Source organism: Halichoerus grypus, chromosome 6 (assembly GCF_964656455.1).
Source record: "Halichoerus grypus chromosome 6, mHalGry1.hap1.1, whole genome shotgun sequence".
Taxonomy (NCBI): Eukaryota; Metazoa; Chordata; class Mammalia; order Carnivora; family Phocidae; genus Halichoerus; species Halichoerus grypus.
This window is the reverse complement of record NC_135717.1, coordinates 54,239,584-54,259,746: the sequence shown is the minus strand read 5'-3', so window position 1 is coordinate 54,259,746 and position 20,163 is coordinate 54,239,584. Positions and strand designations below refer to the sequence as shown.

General features: G+C 42.0%; 1 protein-coding gene across 4 annotated transcripts in view; it reads left to right on the top strand.

The window, feature by feature from the left end:
* Nucleotides 1-19,714, top strand: part of DCLRE1C (DNA cross-link repair 1C) — a 35,958-nt gene extending 16,244 nt beyond the window's left edge. For 2 of the 4 annotated variants that reach the window (XM_078075172.1, XM_036097016.2), the window contains exons 5-14: nt 1,485-1,540; nt 2,079-2,180; nt 2,781-2,853; nt 3,043-3,183; nt 7,123-7,224; nt 9,507-9,643; nt 10,528-10,582; nt 14,735-14,823; nt 15,824-15,918; nt 17,978-19,714. In XM_078075172.1, coding sequence (XP_077931298.1) covers nt 1,485-1,540; nt 2,079-2,180; nt 2,781-2,853; nt 3,043-3,183; nt 7,123-7,224; nt 9,507-9,643; nt 10,528-10,582; nt 14,735-14,823; nt 15,824-15,918; nt 17,978-18,900 — 1,773 coding nt within the window. In that variant the 3' untranslated portion in view covers nt 18,901-19,714. The remainder of the gene's footprint in view (nt 1-1,484; nt 1,541-2,078; nt 2,181-2,780; nt 2,854-3,042; nt 3,184-7,122; nt 7,225-9,506; nt 9,644-10,527; nt 10,583-14,734; nt 14,824-15,823; nt 15,919-17,977) is intronic. The other 2 variants (XM_078075173.1, XM_036097023.2) reach the window with 2 other exon arrangements.
* Nucleotides 19,715-20,163: the final 449 nt, after the last annotated feature.

Here is a 20,163-nt window from a genome sequence, read left to right as displayed (position 1 = left end):
AGTGGATCCAATATACTTTTTGTCCTTAAATTTAGAAGCAGGTACTTTTCTTTTGTGAATGTATTGGTTTAATAATCAAGATTATGGACCTTTTTTTTTTTTTTTTACCTCAAATTCTTCCTAGGGCCAGGAAGTATTTTCCTATTTTATGGTAAATCTAGTTAATATTCGTTCCATGGCCTGGTTATAACCTGCTTTGTCGACACGTTGAACTCTGAAGGGTGTCCATTGTTTAACCAGGATCAGGCTGACTTTTCCACATCTCCTCTCTGGAGAAGATCAGGTGTGTGAAGTCGTCCTCATCGAATTGTTCACCAAGGGAGGACTGCAGGGCCAGTTGAGGGCGGGTTAAAAAGGAGGGAAAAAGGATAGCCCGAAGGTCCCTAACCGCTGTCCTGACCTCAGTTAGTGAATGCCAGACTCCTCTGATTGCCTCGCTGCCTTATGTTGGTGAAAGGTGTTCTCAAAACTGGGCTCCAGAGAGCAGGCAGCTCCCGTCGACCAGAGTCTGGCCGTCCCACTCTGGTCCTTTGTTTATTCTCATGCACTGTGGCTCCGTGCATTGTGTCTCCACTAACCACAGGACCCTTGCTCTAAGGGGGCCGTCGGAATGAATGATGTTAGACTTCCGGGAGGAATCGCCATTACCGGGAGCGAGTGAGTGTGTCCAGAGCTCTGCCCTGATAGGACGGTACATGTAGAATGGTGACCTGGGCCCAGACGACATCAGGCTTTTTTTTTTTTTTTTAGTTTAATAATAGCTTTATTGAGATATCATTCATATACCATACAGTTCACCCCATTTAAAATGTATGGTTCAGTGGCTTTTAGTATATTCACGGAGTTGTGTGTTCACCACCACAATCATTTTTCAAGTATTTTCATCACCCAAAAAGAAACCCTGTACCCATTAGCAGTCATTCCCAACTTCTCCCTCCCCCAGCCCATGGCAACCACTACTCTAAGTCTGTAGGATTTGCCTGTTCTGGACATTTCATATCAATGAAATCGTACCGATGTGGTCTTTTGTGACTCGCTTCTTTCACTTTGCATAATGGTTTCACGGTTTATCCATGTTGTGGTATGATGTCAGGATTTCATGTCTTGCCATGGCCCGAATAACATTCCATTGTGTGGAGAGACCACATCCTGTTCGTTCGCTCATCAGCTGATCGACATTTTGGTTGTTTCTACTTGTTGGGTAGTAGGAGCAGTGCCGCTGTGGACATTCACGCCCAGGTTTTTGTGTGGATGCCTGTTTTCATTTCTCTCGTGTGTGTAGCTCGGAGTGGAGTCGCTGGGTTATACTCTCGCTGTGTTTGACTGTCGTTCTGTGGGTGAGGATTCCATGTGTCTCCAGGATTTGGCGCGTGAGGAAATGACATACCACATTCTGGAGAAATACCTGAATCTGTTCTATTGAGGAGAACTGGGTCCTGCTGATAACTTCTATTATTATTATTTTTTCTTTATTTTCTTTTTAGAAGGAAGAGGTGGTTGTGACTCTCTTACCAGCTGGTCATTGTCCAGGATCAGTTATGTAAGGGGGCTCATCTATTTTGCCATTTTATTATGTGTGGATATGTATTGTGTTTGTAGAAATAAATGTTTAGGGTCTAGAAAATAATATGTGTAGGGATATTACTTCTTTAATATGTAGATGGCAATTTCTTTAATCTTTGTTTCCAAATTGAACTTGGGGGACTGAGGTGAAGATCAAGTTAGAAATGTGGCTTTCTTATAATGGAAACCTTCCATGGCCGTTTCTCCGTTGGCTTTGCATTTTCTTCTCCCATGGATTTTTCTCTCCACGAGCAGGAGTGATCTGTAGTTGAGAGTGCTAACACATTTCGGGGGATGCCTACTGCAAAGGCAATAGTACATTCCATTATGTTATCCGCACCCCCCCTCCCCCCCCCGGAAAAGGTGGCAGCTGAGTGCCTGGTAGGGTGTAGAGCTGTTAAAGTCCCATTAATACTGTATTGCAGGTGGCTATGTTCGGCAGGAAACATTTGCTGTGGATTTAATGTGTATTTGCTTTATGAGGATGTTGTCACCAAGACATATTTCCTTCTCAGGTTTTTATTTCAGGGCAATAATGGAACAGTCTTGTACACGGGGGACTTCAGGTTGGCAAAGGGAGAAGCTTCCAGAATGGAGCTTCTGCACTCTGGGGGCAGGTATTGGCCTTTATGTAATTCCCCCTTTTTTTTTTTTTTTTTTTGAGAGGGCGTGCATGAGCAGGGGGAGGGGCAGAGGGGGAGAAAGAGAGAATCCCAGCCAGACTCCACGCCCAGCACGGAGCCCGACGCGGGGCTCCATCTCATGACCCTGAGATCGTGACCTGAGAGGAAATCAGAAGTCAGATGCTTAACTGACTGAGCCACCCAGGCGCCCCAGACTTCATGTAATTCTTGGAGGACTGAATCATCTAAAGAGTTTTACTGCTCCTTTCCCCCCAAATACAAGCCTTTGTTTCAGGTAGAAGTCGAAGTTTATTATATTTGTGACAGTAAAGCAAAATTTTCTTCTTGAAATGGGGTGATGGTAACTTTCTGTATGTTGATTGGGGCAGTAGTTATGTGAACTTGTCAAAATTCACTGAACCATATTTACAAATCTGTGTAATTTATTGTGTGGAAATCATTTCCCAACAAAATTGATTTCACAAAAAAATTCCAAATTCAATGGAACACCCTCTAATATTAATGAGAATTTAAACTTCACATATATTTTATTTCACATTAGATGGTTAACACCAATTGTTGTTTTTTTTCTAGAGTGAAAGACATCCGAAGTGTATACTTAGATACTACTTTCTGTGATCCAAAATTTTATCAAATTCCTAGTCGAGTAAGTCTCCCCGTAGAAGCAGGGTGGTAACCGGGGTGTGGTTGTATTTCTAGTAGGAAGTTTCTAGAATAACATGTCAGTTCATAATCGTCCCATAATTAATTGGCATTAGTACCTGTGACTGTTGGGAGTGGAAAGGGTGAGTGACGTTCTTAAAAGTGTTAAATGCCTTTTAAAACTCCTGACCAGGAGGAGTGTCTGAGTGGAGTAGTAGAGCTGGTTCGAAGCTGGATCACTCGGAGTCCATACCATGTTGTGTGGCTGAACTGCAAAGCAGCTTACGGGTATGAGTACCTATTCACCAATCTTAGTGAAGAATTTGGAGTCCAGGTATGGTGATGGCTCCTTCTTTTCTATTGCTCCTTCCATCCTCTCCTTTCCTCCCCCTTCCCACCCCCCAAAAACCGACTGCAATAAGGAAGCAGCCTATGAAAGGGCATGTGTTGGGGGCCTGGGTGGCTCAATCGTTAACCGTCTGCCTTTGGCTCAGGTCATGGTGCCAGGTTCCTGGGATCGAGCCCCACGTCTGCTCCCTGCTCAGTGGGGAGTCTGCTTCTCCCTGTGCCTTCACCTCTCCCCCTGCTTGTGGTAGAGAATCAAACACATATGTTTACGTACATGTATGCGTGTGTGTCCTGAGTTGCCCTGGGAAACCTATTTCTTACTGTGGGTCCTGGTCCAGGTGTGTGAAAAGCACTGTCCTAGAGTACGGAAGCTTCAGATCAGGCTGGGAAGGAGTTTTATTTCACCTGTCCCTCCCTCGTGGCTCGGTGCTGGGCTCTCAGGCGGAGCCACGGAGCCCAGGGCATGAGTGTGGCCGCCGAGCCTGTGGCTTCTGCTCTTGACCCCTGAGATAAGATGGGGTTCTGGTAATGACCCTGAATAAAACAAAGTGCTGGAGCGAGCTGGACATTTAAGTTCCATTCTGTTTTGTACCTTTTAACATAGGTCCCCCAGCCAACAACTTGTGCCAAGAACTTAGTTCTACATAGTGTCATTCAGTAAAATAAAAAAGATCTAGCTTTTCTGCATATGAAATTTTAAAAATGCCTCCCTCCCTCCCTTCATAAGTCTTGACTGCCTTGGTCCTTCTTAATGTTTTTCTTCCGTATGTCCCTCTGTCAAAATACATTGGTATAAAGTTGTGAATTCTCCATTTTGAGAAGGATTTGCTTTCATTCTGAGATTGTCATTCCTGTTTTTTCGTGTTAAAATTGCTTTTTTTTCCCCCCCACAGCACTCACCATAGCACATACCCTCCCCAATGTCCATCACCCAGCCACCCCATCCCTCCCACCCCCCACCACTCCAGCAACCCTCAGTTCCTAAGATTAAGAGTTCCTCATATCAGTGAGATCATATGATACATGTCTTTCTCTGATTGACTTATTTTGCTCAGCATAACACCCTCTAGTTCCATACACGTCGTTGCAAATGGCAAGAGTTCATTCCTTTTGATGGCTGCATAATATTCCCTTGTGTATGTATGTGTGTGTGTGTATATATATATATACCACCTCTTCTTTATCCACTCATCTGTCGATGGACATCTTGGCTCTTTCCACAGTTTGGCTATTGTGGACATTGCTGCTATAAACATCGGGGTGCACGTACCCCTTTGGCTCCCTACATTTGTATCTTTGGGGTAAATACCCAGTAGTGCAATTTGCTGGGTCATATGGTAGCTCTATTTTCAAATTTTGAGGAACCTCCATACTGTTTTCCAGAGTGGCTGCGCCAGCTTGCATTCCCACCAACAGTGTAGGAGGGTTCCCCTTTCTCTGCATCCCCACCAACATCTTTTGTTTCCTGACTTGTTAATTTTAGCCATTCTGACTGGTGTGAGGTGGTATCTCATTGAGGTTTTGATTTGGATTTCCCTGATGCCGAGTGATGTTGAGCACTTTTTCATGTGTTAAAATCACAGTGATAACAGGTCGTGGATGTGCGCGCGCACACACGTACACTGATCTCTATTATCCGCTTTTTTTTTTTTTTTTTTAACCTCCTGCCCTCTCTTGATGAAATACAAAGGTAGCAGCCACTTATCAGTCCCAAATTGGTGTTTACTGTAAATGTTCGTTGGGGCGCCTGGGTGGCTCAGTCGTTAAGCGTCTGCCTTCGGCTCAGGTCATGATCCCAGGGTCCTGGGATCGAGCCCCGTGTTGGGCTCCCTGCTCAGCGGGAAGCCTGCTTCTCCCTCTCCCACTCCCCCTGCTTGTGTTCCCTCTCTTGCTGTGTCTCTGTCAGATAAATAAATAAAATCTTAAAAAAAAAAAAATGTTCGCGTGTGTGAAATCCGGGAAGGCCTTACAGGACGGGACCATGGGCCGAGGAGGGGGTGGGGATGGGAGAGAGCAGCCTTGGGTGGTAACCCAGTGACCTCAGAGCCCCTCTGGTGTGAGTCCTCTCTCAGGCCCCTGAGTCCCTTTGTAGGGGATAGAAACAATTGAAATTGATCAGGAATTTAAAAAGGGACAACAGGGAGGTTTTTGACTAAGGACCTCAGAGATGATCTCTGGCAACTTTTTCAGGCTTCTTTATTTTCGTTGAGGATAAAAGTTTCTGTATCTCTGTACACCTCAAAATTTACCCCTTTTTATCTCCTTAGAGAGTCCAGAAAAGCAAATTTATTGTTACTTCCTATTAGTCGTTAGTAAACAGGGAGTGAGTGGAATAGGCCACAGGATAAGTAAGCAGTTACGTTGGATTCTTTTTATGCTTGTCTTGGTATTAATTACCACGGTGATTTGACATCATTCTAATCTATTGTTAATCAGATTTCAAAATGAGAGAGAATACTTTTTTTTTTTTTAAGATTTTATTTATTTATTTGTCAGAGAGAGCACAAGCAGGGGGAGTGGCAGAGGGGGAAGGAGGTTCCTCGCCAAGCAGGGAGCCCGATGCAGGGACTCGATCCCAGGACCCTGGGATCATGACCCGAGCTGAAGGCAGACGCTTAACGGACTGAGCCACCCAGGGGTCCCGAGAGAATACTTCTTTGTGCCATTTCATAGTCCTAATATTAATTTAGGTACATGTTACTTTAAAGGAGAGAATCTTTTAAAACCGACACATTAGTTTAACAATTTAAATGTATTAACCTTAAAATTCTAAAGGTGGCTAAGGTTTTTTTGTTTCGTTTTTCTGCATCTGCCTGCCCCCCTTTCAATCCTGTAAAGGGGCGTGTGGTAAGGGGGGAATTCTGGGTCTGCTTCCTACTCCAGCTGTGTTCCCCCTAAAACTGCCCTTACTTACATGGCATGTTGGGGCTGTGTCTTTACAAGTCAGTGATTCTTGATTGTTCACTGCAGGATACCCAGTATTTAGAATAAAACTTGACATATAGTAGGTGCACAATAAATATGAGTTGAATGACTCTTGACGGATTGAAGGACAGTAGAGTTGACCCTTGAACATGGGTTTGAACTACATGGGTCCATTTATACGTGGATTTTCTTCCGTAAATGTGGTATTCTATCATTCACAGTACTGTGTGGTGACAGATGGTGGCTACACTTGTGAGCACAGCATAACCTATAGAACCTATAGAATTACAGTGTTGTCTAATCACTGTGTGGTACACCTGAAAGTAATGTAACAATTTGGGTCAACTGTGCTTCGATAAAAAAAAATACAGTGCAGTACTCTAAGTGTATTTTCTCTTATGATTTTCTGAATAAGCTTTTCTTTAGCTTGCTTTATTATAGAATACAGTATGTGATACATGTACAAAATACGTGTTTTGGTAAGGCTTCCGGTCAACAGTAGGCTATTAGTAGTTAAGTTCTTGGGGAGTAGAAAGTTATGGGGATTTTTGACTGAGTCCCTTTGTTGGTAGTCCCAACCGCTGTGTTGTTCAGGGTCAGTTGTATTAGCATGATTCAATAAAATCCACCAACTGAGTCTCCAGAATGTTTTATTACCACCACCAGTAGGCACTAATGCTGACTGGTGGGAATATGGTCTTTGTCCTTTGCCTGTTGACATCCTGGCAGAATTCCAGTGTGCACTGAAATAGCCAATAACTAGGGTTTTATTTTGTTTTGTTATAAAGGTTTTATTTATTTCGGGGTGGGGGCAGGCAGACTCGGTGCTGAGCGGGGAGCCCAACATGGGGCTGGGTCCCAGGCGCCCCGCCAAAAACTAAGTTTTAAGAAAGAAGAAAGTTCACTAACTGGATGATTTTCCCTGCATCATTACCCTTGAACAATTTCTTTATAGGAAATACAATTCAAATAATACGCCTATATGTGTTATTTTACTCAGATTCATGTGGACAAACTGGACATGTTTAGAAACATGCCGGACATTCTTCATCATCTCACAACGGACCGTAGCACTCAGATCCATGCCTGTCGCCATCCGAAGGTACGGAGTAAATTGTTTTTCTTATTGTGGGTGTGATGCATGGAAAATGGAATTTTAGGTCCAGAAGGAAGCTCTGAAATCCCATTTTCTAGGCCCTTCAATTTACAAATGTGACCATCGAGGCTGAGATCCTGCAGTATTACCCCAGGCCATGCAGCTGGCCGTCACGGTGTTCCGTTGCCGTAGACGGTGTGGCAGGAAACACATGGACCCGCTTCGTTTTTTTGTGAAATAAATCCATACGTATTTGATACATGTGTATTTGTAATGAATTACGTGAGTAATGTATTTATAATGAAATTAGTAATATGTTAGAGCTTATAACTTAAGAAAACATTTATGATCCATTGTTACTTATATTTGAGACTCATGACCTATGTGCACGTTTATAAACTATTTTTTTTCTACTCATTTGAGATAAATACTTAGATATAACTTTGCTTCAGGCTTTGAAATGGTTTTATGTATTGCTGGTCCAGTTTCAAATGAGCGTTTTTAGTGTTTTTGCAACTCATTTGCAATTCATTTTCGAATGCCACTGTAGAACTCCCTTCACTTATTAAATGCCCTTCTCTTACTAAAGGTCAGGTATTAAATTTTGCATTTGCCCTTAACATTTTTTTCCCTCTCAATTTATATAGTCATTCAGCATCACTAATACTAAATCATGATCTTCAGAAGTGGGGCTTTGCATGATCATGATTTTCCTCTAAATTTTAAAATATCTGAGCATTCAAATGCAGAGTAATTTTTATTTTAGTAAACACTGCATTTTTATATATATATATATATATTTATTTATCTTTAAGATTTTATTTATTTATTCATAAGAGACAGAGAGGCAGAGGGAGAAGCAGGCTCCCTACTGAGCAGGGAGCCCGATGCGGGACTCGATCCCAGGACCCTGGGATCATGACCCGAGCCGAAGGCAGACACTTAACCATCTGAGCCGCCCAGGCACCCTGCATTTATATATTTAGATACTCATTGTGGTAGTAATATTGGCTCCATCGCCAAAAAAACCTAAAGTAGACTTGCTCAGCCCTAAAGTAAAGCATAAATTAAAAAAAAAAAATTCTTACCTATAGCATGGAATATACTACTTCAGACCACTGTAGGATAACTATAAGGTAAGAAATTATTTTGGTGATTGGTAAGCTGCATATCATAACCTGAGTCATGAACTTTCATCCTTTTGTGTGTCTACACAGACACACACATCCTCACTGAATTCACGGATGGATAAAATCACGTAGATACAGAATAGCAACTGTTTTGTCCCCTTTTTGTTGGACTTGTAGCCCTTCATCCTCACAAGTCCCGTAAATCTTTTAATTGGCAGATTTCTCTTTGCCCTGAGTTTTCTTTTTTTTTTTTTTAAAGATTTTATTTATTTATTTGAGAGAGAGAGAATGAGAGAGAGCACATGAGAGGGGTTAGGGTCAGAGGGAGAAGCAGACTCCCCGCCGAGCAGGGAGCCCGATGCGGGACTCGATCCAGGGACTCCAGGATCATGACCTGAGCCGAAGGCAGTCGCTTAATGAACTGAGCCACCCAGGCGCCCTGCCCTGGGTTTTCTTACATCCCACAAAGTAGCTGCATTTGTAACTATCACTCCTGTCGCTTCCCACATGGCTACTTGCCTTGGAACACTCCTTCGAATGGCTTTGTTCTCCGGTCCCATGGCCTCAGGAATACCGCTCACAGCTCGCAGCGCCCCGGCGCACTCCTCGGCGGCCCCCTCGTCGTCAGGATCCACACGAAAAGGCCCCCGATGGCCTTTGATTGGAACGGAGTGCTAACAGTTTCGTAGGAAGCCCGATCTAAACATGACGTCTTCAGGAAAATAGTCCCACTGTTTTTCAGCCTTTTAAAAACACTTTTGTTACTTTTTCCTCCAACTTTATTTTGCAAAAAATTGGTTATGTAGCCCATATTCATTCTTCCCTGGTTGGGTAGTAGTGTCCTTTTTAGCCTGTGGAGGGGGAGCAGGGCATCCTGAGCAAAGGTCAGGTGTGTGTTGCAGTCACTGTGGCCTCTTGCATCTCTTGATGTAGATCAAGTCTCCAGCCTTTTGCTTTTCTTCAGGACATTGATATTTTTGAAGAGACCAGGTCAGTCATTTTGCAGAGTGGTCCTAAATTTGGAATTATCTGATTGTCTCCTTACATCTACTTTCTTATTTGATGTCCTAAACTTGTAAACATTTGTTTTTGAGACCGTGCCTACAAACAAATTTGTTGAAAGTGTTGAACTGCTTTTCTGTTTCTGAAATCTTTTAGGCAGAGGAATATTTTCATTGGAATAAATTACCTTGTGGAATTATTTCCAAAAATAGAATTCCACTCCGCACAATCAGCATTAAGCCATCCACTATATGGTTTGGAGAAAGAACCAGAAAAACAAATGTAATTGTGAGGTAAGAAAGCAACCTCTCTTTTGAGAGAAACCTTGCTTTTGAGGTAACTTACCTGATTTATTTTAGCTTTTTGTTTGTTTCTTTTTAAAGATTTTATTTATTGGGGCGCCTGGGTGGCTTATTCGGTTAAGCGTCTGCCTTTGGCTCAGGTCATGATCCCGGGATCCTGGGGTTGTCCCGCATCGGGCTCCCTGCTCGGCAGGGGGTCTGCTTCTTCCTCTCCCTCTGCCTGCCGCTCCCCCTGCTTGTGCTTGCGCACTCTCTATAGAAGGAGCAAGGGGAGGGGCAGAGGGAGAGAGAAGCCAACTCTCAGCTGAGCAGGGAGCCCGATGCAGGCCGATCACAGGACCTGGAGATCCTGATCTGAGCTGAAGGCAGATGCTTAACCGACTCAGTCTCCCAGTCGCCCTGATTTATTTTAGTTTAAATGCAATCTAGCCTAACCCAAAGGGGAGGATATACTATAATTGTGGAGAATACCTTCCAAAATTTAAATGCTATTTAAAGAGGTGCTATTTCCAAACCTGCCTAACGGCCAATACCATTAGCCAGGGTTTCCTGAGGTCTACTCCAGTCAGATGGCTGGAGAGTGACTGCGCCTTGCTTGTCAGGGAGTGGGGAACTGACGTCGTGGGGGATAGAAGCCCTTGGTGGAGTAGAGGAGTATCATAACGATCATCATATTTTGGCAGTACTTCCTTAATATTGGGTATTCAGAATGTCTACAAATATTTCTGGAAAGAGTTCCCTCTTGTCCCAGGGAGAAACCCTTGATTGTAGGGTGATTTCATATTGGAATAGACTAAGTGGGAAGGCATGAAATTTAGAACTTAGCTTAGTTTTGATACGTGACCTTTTAATTTTGTGTTTTCATTTCCCTTCAGGACTGGAGAGAGTTCATACAGAGCTTGTTTTTCTTTTCATTCTTCCTACAGTGAGGTAAGAGGATCCCATGAACTCAGAACCCTGTTGCCAACTGCTTTGGCAGCCCCTTGATGGTTGGCAGCAGTAGTCCCCTTGACTACCAGAGGCATCTCTTTTCCTACTGCTTAAGATTTGTTGTGGCTTTTCTAAAGACATTTAGGGAACATGTCGGTAGATGAGCTGTGTTTACTGAGTACAGAGGAAATTGGCTATTATCACTTGTTTTCAGCCTAAACATTGAAGAATATTGATGATTAAGGCTTTCTTCGAGTCTTGCTTCCTGCATGTATTTTAACTTCCCCACTTCGGTTGCTCTGTTCACTTGTCATAAGAGGATCATAGATCTTACGTGAAGGAGTACCACAGATAAAATCTCATGGGCAGCCTTAAGGTGCTGTCCAGATTTTTGTCCTCTTCCAAAATTTGATTGTGCTGAAAAACTATTTAAAAAATAGTCCTGAATATTTGGCAGTAGGGAAAAACAAAGGTGATTGAGATAAAGACCTTGTTCTTGGGAAGGACATACTATATTGGAATTACTCAGTTTAAGAAGGCTTATTAAATGGTTTCATTAGGATCCTTTTTTTTTCTCTTTTTTTAATTAGCCAACATATAGAACATCATTAGTTTCAGATGTAGAGTTCAGTAATTCAGTTGCATTGTTAGGATCCTTTTTATATAGGAAATTGACCTACTCACTGGAGTGGGAACTTGATATGTGTAATGTATTTGCAAACTCCTCATGCATTTCTAAAGTAAATGCTAGCATCTTAGAAGTGCTGAGTTTTAGTAATTTCGTGTACGTATCAGGAGAAAAAGGTATATAAAATCAGACTTTGTATGACACTTTAAGTCACATATAATTTTAGTTTGACCATTTCGGCACTTAAAACTTGATTTCCCTGATAACTATTATTTTTGTATTTGGGATACATGGATACAGCACTGCAGCAGTGAGCCGTGGCCGTGTTAATAATTTGAACAGGTGGATTCTTCCAGAGCTCCAGGTAGTGGCATTCTTATCAAGTCAGCCATAGTATTGTAAATGATTCTTTATCATATTATCAAAATACCAGTGACCTCTCTATTAAATAACTGACCTTAACTTTCAGGTACAAATAGGTTATCCGACAGCAGCTTGGAAGGAGTTCATTGTGATGGTATAATTTACTGTGTTTTCCTCATTTTATCTTGAAATCTCAGATTGTTGTCAGAGTCTCCTCCTGGGGATTTGTCTTTGGTTTGGCATCTGGCTCAGCATCAGGGTCCCTTCCTTTTGATCTCTTAGTGGCTGAGTATCCTTTCTGTCTCAGCCACGGGGAAGGCATCTAATCAGGGAAGAGGGTAGGCCTTACTTTTTCACTTAGGACTACTTCTGGCCCATAAGCCATCCTGGGATTTTATGCAGTTACCCCCCAGGAAGGAGATATTCCCTGGTGCTTGAGCAGAGATGAAGCAGATGACCCCCCCTGCCCTGCCGTCGGCCCTCCACACGCCCCCTGGATTAGCCCTAGTGGTCACCCACATGGAGGGTCACCATGAGCTGTGCTTGGTCATCTTCTCTCAGGGTGGTGAGAAGGAGACAGGCTTTCCTGAAAAGTGCTCTAATTAATAGGCCTATCCTAAGTATAGATCATGTTGAAATATATTTAAAAACATAAACAGTAGATCTAAAAAAATTATTTTAGAGCATGCACTCGAGCAGGGGGAGGGGCAGAGAGAGAGAAGAGAGAATCTTGAGCACACTCCCTGCAGAGCCCCACGTGGGGCTCGATGTCATGACCCTAAGATCATGACTTGCACTGAAACCAAGAGTTGGCCGCTTTACCAACTGAGCCACCCAGGTGCCCCCCGTAAATAGATTTAAGTATCATTTCCTGTCAGTTTTTTTCCTAAATACAGCTGATCCTCTATTTGTGGATTCCTTATTTACAAGTTTGCTTGCTCACTAAAATTTGTTTGTGACCCCCAAATTAATATAGTTGCAGTGCTGCATGGTTGTTTGCGGACATGCCCAGCAGAGTGGTGAGAAATGGGAGTCACCGGCCATGCATATTCCCAATTTAGGCTGATCAAGGGGGTGCTCCGCCCTCTCCGCTGAGCTCATAGGGTAAACAGGGGTCCTTTTGCAGTCAGTTTAGTGCTGTGTTGTACACATTTCTGTGCTTTTCTGGAGGGGTTTCACTGTTTAAAATGGCCCCCAGGTGCAGTGCTGAGGTGCTGTGTATGTTCCTAAGCACAGAGGGTGGGATGTGCCTTATGGAGAAAATCCATGTTTGATAAGCTTGGTTCAGGGATGAGTTATGGTGCTGATGACTGTGAGTTCAGTAGTAATGAATCAATAGTACATACTGAATAGGTGTCTTTTTTTTTTTTTAAGATTTTGTTTGTCAGCCGCGCGCACGCACAAGCCCAGGGTGGGGGGGAGGGGCAGAGGAAGAAACAGGTTCCGCACTGAGCAAAGAGCCAGATGTGGGACTCGATCCCAGGACCCTGGGATCATAACCTGAGCCGAAGCCAGAGGCTTAACCGACTGAGCCACCCAGGCCTCCCCGAATTGGTGTCTTTAAACACAAACACATGTAAAACAAGGTGATGCATGATAGGTTGACAAGAATGCAGTGACCAGAGGTTCACAGGAACCTTATCTTCCCCTTAGGAGCAGTGGTTCACTGTTTGCTAATTCACCATTCCCAGTGATCTCAAGGAACATAACCCCTACGGATGATGAGAATAGACAGTGTTCATGAATTGTTTTAAAGCAGTCATCTGATGTAAGGAGATCAGCTTGTACAAGGGACAGAGGGTGCCCCTGTAGTAGGTGTCTCTTGTCTCCTGTGGCCACTTCGTTTCTAAGTAGAAGTAGCCTCAGATTTCTACCAGCCTCAACTTTGAATTAATTATGCAAATCATATAGGTTGTGGGCAGGTAAATAATAGTTTCTGTTTGCATGCCTGCTCTGAAAATACAAAAGAATTTATGAAAAATACCTGAAGAATGAATGGGTCTTCTTTTTTCTCCTGTTTTAAGTAAGGTAGCCACTTTATTTTAATATGGAGTTACTGATAATTCCTGGGTTCCTACCTCTTTTGATTTGGTAAAGTTGGGTTCTAATAATTACTCAGAACTCAGTTTCCCCATTTGCAGAAGGGAATAAAATCCTTTGTGTTGTCATTATCATCTTTGTGATGAATAATTTCATTGAATGTTAAACATATGCCAGGTGCTGAACACTTCACATGCATTATCTCATTTACACTTTTAGATGAAGAATCTAATAACTTAGAGACTTCAGGTAACTTGACCAAGGTCACATGCTCACCAAGATCTATTAAGTGACAAAGCCGAAACTTGTCTATATTGTAGAGATGTTTTGAGGAATAGTGACAGAGTTCCTATTTAGCATTCTGAACTTTGCAGAAAATCAAGGTAGTCATGAAATTTTTGCATGCAATTGTCCTCTAGATTAGAATAAATTTAGAACAGATCAAGCATCGTGGAAGATGCAATTTCCCTATTTTATTTGTTGGAGGAAGAAATGCAATTCTAAGACCTTGTTTTCTTGTGTGTATTAAATATTCAGCTTAATTCTAATTTACTTGAGGGGAATTAGTTAATTATGGGTGACTTTCTTAGACAAGGAAACTAATGTCATTTAAAGAAACAAAGGGGTGCCTGGGTGGCTCAATCAGTTAAGTGTCTGCCTTTGGCTCAGGTCATGATCCCAGGGCTCTGGGATTAAGCCCAGCGGTGGGTTCCCTACTCAGCAGGGGGCTTGTTTCTCCCTCTCCCTGTGCCCCTCCCCCCTACTTGTGCGCTCTTGCTGTCAAGTAAATAAATAAAATCTTAAAAAAAAAGAAATCTTTGAATTCCACTAATCAGTAATTCCTAGTCCTTGCTGTGGAACAGAATCACCTGAAGAACATTTAAATATCCTGATTCCCAGGCCCCACTGTAGCTCAGTATCAAAGGGATTTGGGGGTGGGCCTGAGTGTTGGGTATTTCTTTTTCCTAAGAGGTCCCCCAGGTGATCCCCATGTGCAGCTAGTATTGAGAACAACACCATAAGAAATTCCTGCTCTTTGTCCTGCCTCCCTTTTGTTGCTTCTCTAACATCCAGATTTTTCCAGCAGAGATAATTGACCCATTTTATTTTCCTTCCTCTAGATTAAAGATTTCTTGAGCTACATCTGTCCTGAGAACGTATATCCAAATGTCATCCCAATAGGCACGACTATGGATAAGGTTGTAGAAATGTGAGTAGTTGCTCCTTGTGGAACTTATGTTGTTGAACAGGATGGATGCTGAGACTAGTTTTGGGCCTAAGAACGGGGGCGAGGATGTAAATGAGATGAGCATGGCTGTAAATACGATTCTGATTGGGAGCCTGACGGCTGTCTTCAAGTGGATGTGTTACATATAATCCTGAAGGCTTCTGGGAATCTGACACGGGGAAGCTGTTGGCAGTGAGGCCCTCAGAAAGGGCAGGCCATCCTCAGGTCTTATTTCCATGCCCTTTTGTATTTTATCATCACCGTGCCTTAGCTTTCAGCCTCTAGAATGAGGAGATCAGATTTGTGAGATTTTTATGAGACAGAAGTAAACCCCATTAAACAGGGAAGAGTAAGCAGCGGGCTATACTGTATTTCCTAAATGCCAGGTGTTGCTGTATTACTTAATCGTTTTGCTGCTCAGCGGGAAGTCTGCTTCTCGAACCTCTCTCGCTCTTTCTCCCTGTCAAATAAATAAAATATTAAAAAAAAAAAAAAGTTTTGTAGAATAGGGACCTGCTTTTCTGCAGTGCAAGAGCAAATACAGGAGTTTTGCCTTCCTTCAATCCTACAATTAGATAGCTGTGTAACAGGCTGTATTTAAGTGCTTATAGTTACCACTTTATTACAGTGAAGTGGTTTTTTAATTATTAAACATGGCTTTTCAGTTTTTAAAAGTAGATACATGATTTTCCCCATGGCCAAGTTTTGTTTTTTTTTTTTTAAAGATTTTATTTATTAGAGAGACACAGCGAGAGAGGGAACACAAGCAGGGGGAGTGGGAGAGGAAGAAGGCAGGGAGCCTGATGCGGGGCTCGATCCCAGGACCCTGGGATCATGACCTGAGCCGAAGGCCGACGCTTAACGACTGAGCCACCCAGGTGCCCCCCTCCCCATGGCCAAGTTTTTATAATCTCTGTAAATGATGCTTATGTTCTAGCAGCTTTCCCCACAGGTAAAAATAAAATCTTCATATTCGTTTCAGCTTAAAGCCTTTATGCCGATCTTCCCAAAGTACTGAGCCAAAGTATAAACCACTTGGAAAATTGAAGAGAGCTAGAAAAACTCACCTAGACTCAGGTAAGAAAATGACCCTGGTTTCAGAGGTGTGGGTTTCCATGCAAGACTTTTTTCCACTCTGGTCTGGTGAAAGCTGCATTGGGCAGAGGTGGGCCTGGGACCCACTCTCAGATTTTGCATTATGGCTATATAATGGTGTATTTCATCTTTGTACATTTAACTTCAAGTGTGTTTTATACCTCTCATTATTGGGTTAAATTGTAGATTTGTTGTCCAGTTGTTGTCCAGTATGGTTATAGAGACATGACGGTGGAAAGTATTTAAGAATTGTAATATGTCCTTTTTAAAATTGGGTTTAGGTGTGTTTATTACTTGTGTAAATGCTATTAAGGGTTTTAACACTTATTTTCTGTTATATGCCTCTCCGTTTTCATAGAGAAATTTTATATTTATATTGTCATAAGAGAATTCATAGTATCACAATAAACTTGGTAGTATAGAAACTGTTTTTTAGATACATACAGATGAATTAATATGAAAAATGTTTTGCCACATTTTTACAGTTGAAACATACCGTGATAGTGGTATAGTCACTAATCTAGAAGAATAGGAAACCGTTCAACTTAGAGATGATACAGAAATACTGCCTAAAACGTAACTGTGGCAGAAACAAATTTATAATCCGTGTTTTGAAAGAAAGCCCTATCTTGGAGCTGAGAATGATTCCAAATATAGTTGCTAGACATCTTAGTAACCTTAAGTCCTTCAGGAAAGGAGATAAATCGTTGCTTAAGGATTAGGCAGAGCCAGGAATCAAACTGATCGGGTTTTGACCCAGAGTCTTGTCACACCACTTCTCTAGGCTGGTCTCCACATTGGTAAAATGTGAGCAGGATGATCTCTGTGGTCCATTTTTTAAAGGCAGCTTTTAAAAATGTAGTGTTTAGCTACATCCTTTATCACTGGGAGAAAATGTTTTCTTTTTAAGTAGGTAGTTATGAGGTAATACTAGAACAATTAAGTTGCCATGGACAGTAGTCTCATGAGCATTTAATTTTCTTCTTAGGTAAGGTGTCATTAGAAGGCAGGAAAATATGTTTCCCCCCCGCCCCCCAAATTACATGCCTACTTCGTTTATGAGAATTTCATTCTCCAAGTAAGGTTTCCTCCTTTTAAGAATTTAAGGGGATTGGCTCATTATATTGCTAATGTAACGTGCTTTAAAAAAAAAAAAATCAGTAAATTCGTTGGTTTTCAGTTCAAATTAAGCCCCATTTGGCACATTTGTTCCCCTCAGTATCTATCACAGCCTTGTGCACGTGGCTGGCTCAGGCTGCTATGACTATTAAATACCAGAGACTGGATGACTTAGCAACAGATATTTACTTCTCACAGTTCTGGAGGCTGGGATGTCCAAGGTCAAGGTGCCAGCATATTTGGTTCTTGGAGAGGACCCATTTCCTGGTTGTTGACAGCCTCCTCCTCAGTGTGTGCTCACCTGGCCTTTCCACATGCCATCCATGCATAAAGAAGGAAAGTGAGAAATCTGTCTTCCTCTTCTTACAAAGACACTAATCCCATCTTATGGGTCCCACCTCCAAATACCATGACACCTGGGGCTAGGGCTTCAAATTAGGAACTTTTGAGGACACAACCACTTTAGCCCATAATATGCACAAAGTAGGTATCAAAATGTTTGCAAATTACTGGGTCCCACCTTCAGGGATTCAGTAGGTCTGGAATGAGATATAGAAAGCTGTATTTTTTAAGAAGGGTTTCCAGGGGCTCCTGGCTGGTTCAGTCAGAAGAGCATGCAACTCTTTATCTCAGGGTCGTGAGTCTGAGCCCCATGGTGGATATAGATTACTTAAATAAATAAAAAATAAAAAGCTTTCCAAATGAGGCTGATGAACAGCCAGGTTTGAGAACCATTGGTGTAGGCATTGTGGCCTATTTGGGGAACTCAAAGTCTGCCATTAGTAGACAGGCAGTAGTTAAATTGTTCAAAAAAATGAAAACATAGCTAAATGCTACAAATTGGATTTTAAATTAAAAGCACAAATCGGCTCCCTTTGCATTCCGTGTTTCCCATATATCTATCTCCTGTGTTTTCCCACAGAGGAGGAGGATGAGCTCTTTGATGATCCTTTGCCGTTACCATTAAGGCACAAGGCTCCATACCAGCTAACTCTTCACCCTGAGGTATTTGTACTGACTGCAACACCACAGAACCAGCCTGAACAACAGAGGCCAAGCACAGGCTACCTCAGAGCAGAGAGTGTGCAAACCTTTCCTTGGGCCAACTTTATAGATTGTGAAGAATCTAACAGCGAAAGTGAAGAAGAATTACAAACCCTGGCTTCATCGCAAGAAGACCTGGGTGCTGTCACACACCACCAGCAAAAGGCTGATGTAGAAGTACCACAGTGGGAAGTATTCTTTAAAAGAAATGATGAACTCACAGATGACGGTTTGGAAAACCCCCCTTCTTCCACAGAGGCAGGGGGCTCTCAGTCACCGAAGCTTGTTAGTGACTCTGATGGGGAATCAACTCATATCTCTTCCCAGAATTCTTCTCAGTCCACACACATATCTGAACAAGGGAGTCAAGGCTGGGACAGCCAATCTGATACTGTTTTGTTAACATCCCAAGAGAGAAAGAGTGGGGATATTACCTCCTTAAACAAAGGTAGCTACAGACCAAGAATTAAAGAGAATATTCCTGCCACTCAGATGGAACAAGATATACTTTGTCCAAAGGATACTTACTCTGACTTGAAACACAGAGATCAAAATGTAAAGATAGTTCCCAGTGTTGGAGAACCAACCGCTCTAAGCAGTGCCAAACACGTACCTCAGGAGAAAAGGCTGCTAAATCTTAGCACCAATGCAGATTCCCAGAGCTCCTCAGATTTTGAAATTCCCTCAACACCAGAAGCTGAGCTACCTAAAGGAGAGCATTTACAATATTTATATGAGAAGCTGGCAACCGGTGAGAATATAGTCATTGAAGAAAGAAAAAGCTCACTCTTAGAAACTTAAAAACCTTATGTTCTAGAGCAACCACTAAAAACCCTACACAAAGAGGTAAGAGTCCAAATCATAACAGACACATCAGAGTGGAGTACTTAAAAATGGTCCTGTAACCTAAAACAGGGCAGTAAAGGAAGCAGAGAACAAAAAATAGTGATAAACAGAAAAGATATGGTAGAACTAATTCCAGACATCAATAATTACATTAAGTGAAAATGGTCAAAACACACCAATGAAAACATAGTGAAAAAACATCCCTCCTAGATGCAGTCTCTAAGAAACGCACTGTGAATGATGCAGGTAGGTTAAAAGTAAAGGATGGGAAAAGATACCTAAATACTACTTAAAAGTAAGCTGGAATGACTATATTAATATCACACAAATTTCTAATGATAAAAGGTCCAGTTCACTAAGAAGACACAATGCTAAATGTGTATGTACCTAAAAACATCTTCAAAATATACAAAGCAAAAACCAAGGAGAAAGACAAACTAATGCACAATTCTCGCTGGAGACTCTACCATTCCTCTATCAGTAATAGAATTAGCGTACAGAAAGTGAGCAAGGATATAGAAGAACTGAATAGCACCATCGACCAACTGGATCTAATTGACACAGAACACTCCACCCAACAACAGAAGTGCCCATGGCACATTGACCATGAGAGACGACCATATTCTGTAGGGTCATAAAAACACTTCAAAAAATCAGGCACTTTTATAGATCTCAAAAGATACACCACTTAAGAATGCTGGTGTGAATATGACAAATTTCAAAGAAAAATTAGGACCTAAAAGAAAATAATTAAATGGCAAAAGCATAAGTGTGTTCTGTGAGTTGTTTGATTTCCTTCAAGTCTGTCAGTGGGTTATGTTTTTGCATAGTTGTGTTTAATAAAGTTCTGTTAACAAATATTCAACACTTTGAGGTATGCTGGCATTTTACAGATTAAGGAAGCAAAAGGAGAGATTTCACTTAAAACGAGTTTAAGTGGGGGGAAAAAAAAGAGTTTAAGTGGAGTCTAAAACAATTTGCAGATCAATTAAACTAAATGATATACATTATCACCATGCCGCACTGATCCCTTTTTTCTAGCTCAGGAGCTACTCCCAGCTTTTGATGAAATACATTCCACAGACTCAGTATGACTGGGGTAAAAATACATTCATCCCATTTTACCGCTCTCTCCTATGAGTACCATTACCTAAATGCAAAGTGAATATAAAACCACTAAAGAGACCAGTAGGGATTGCAGATCATTGGTTGAATATC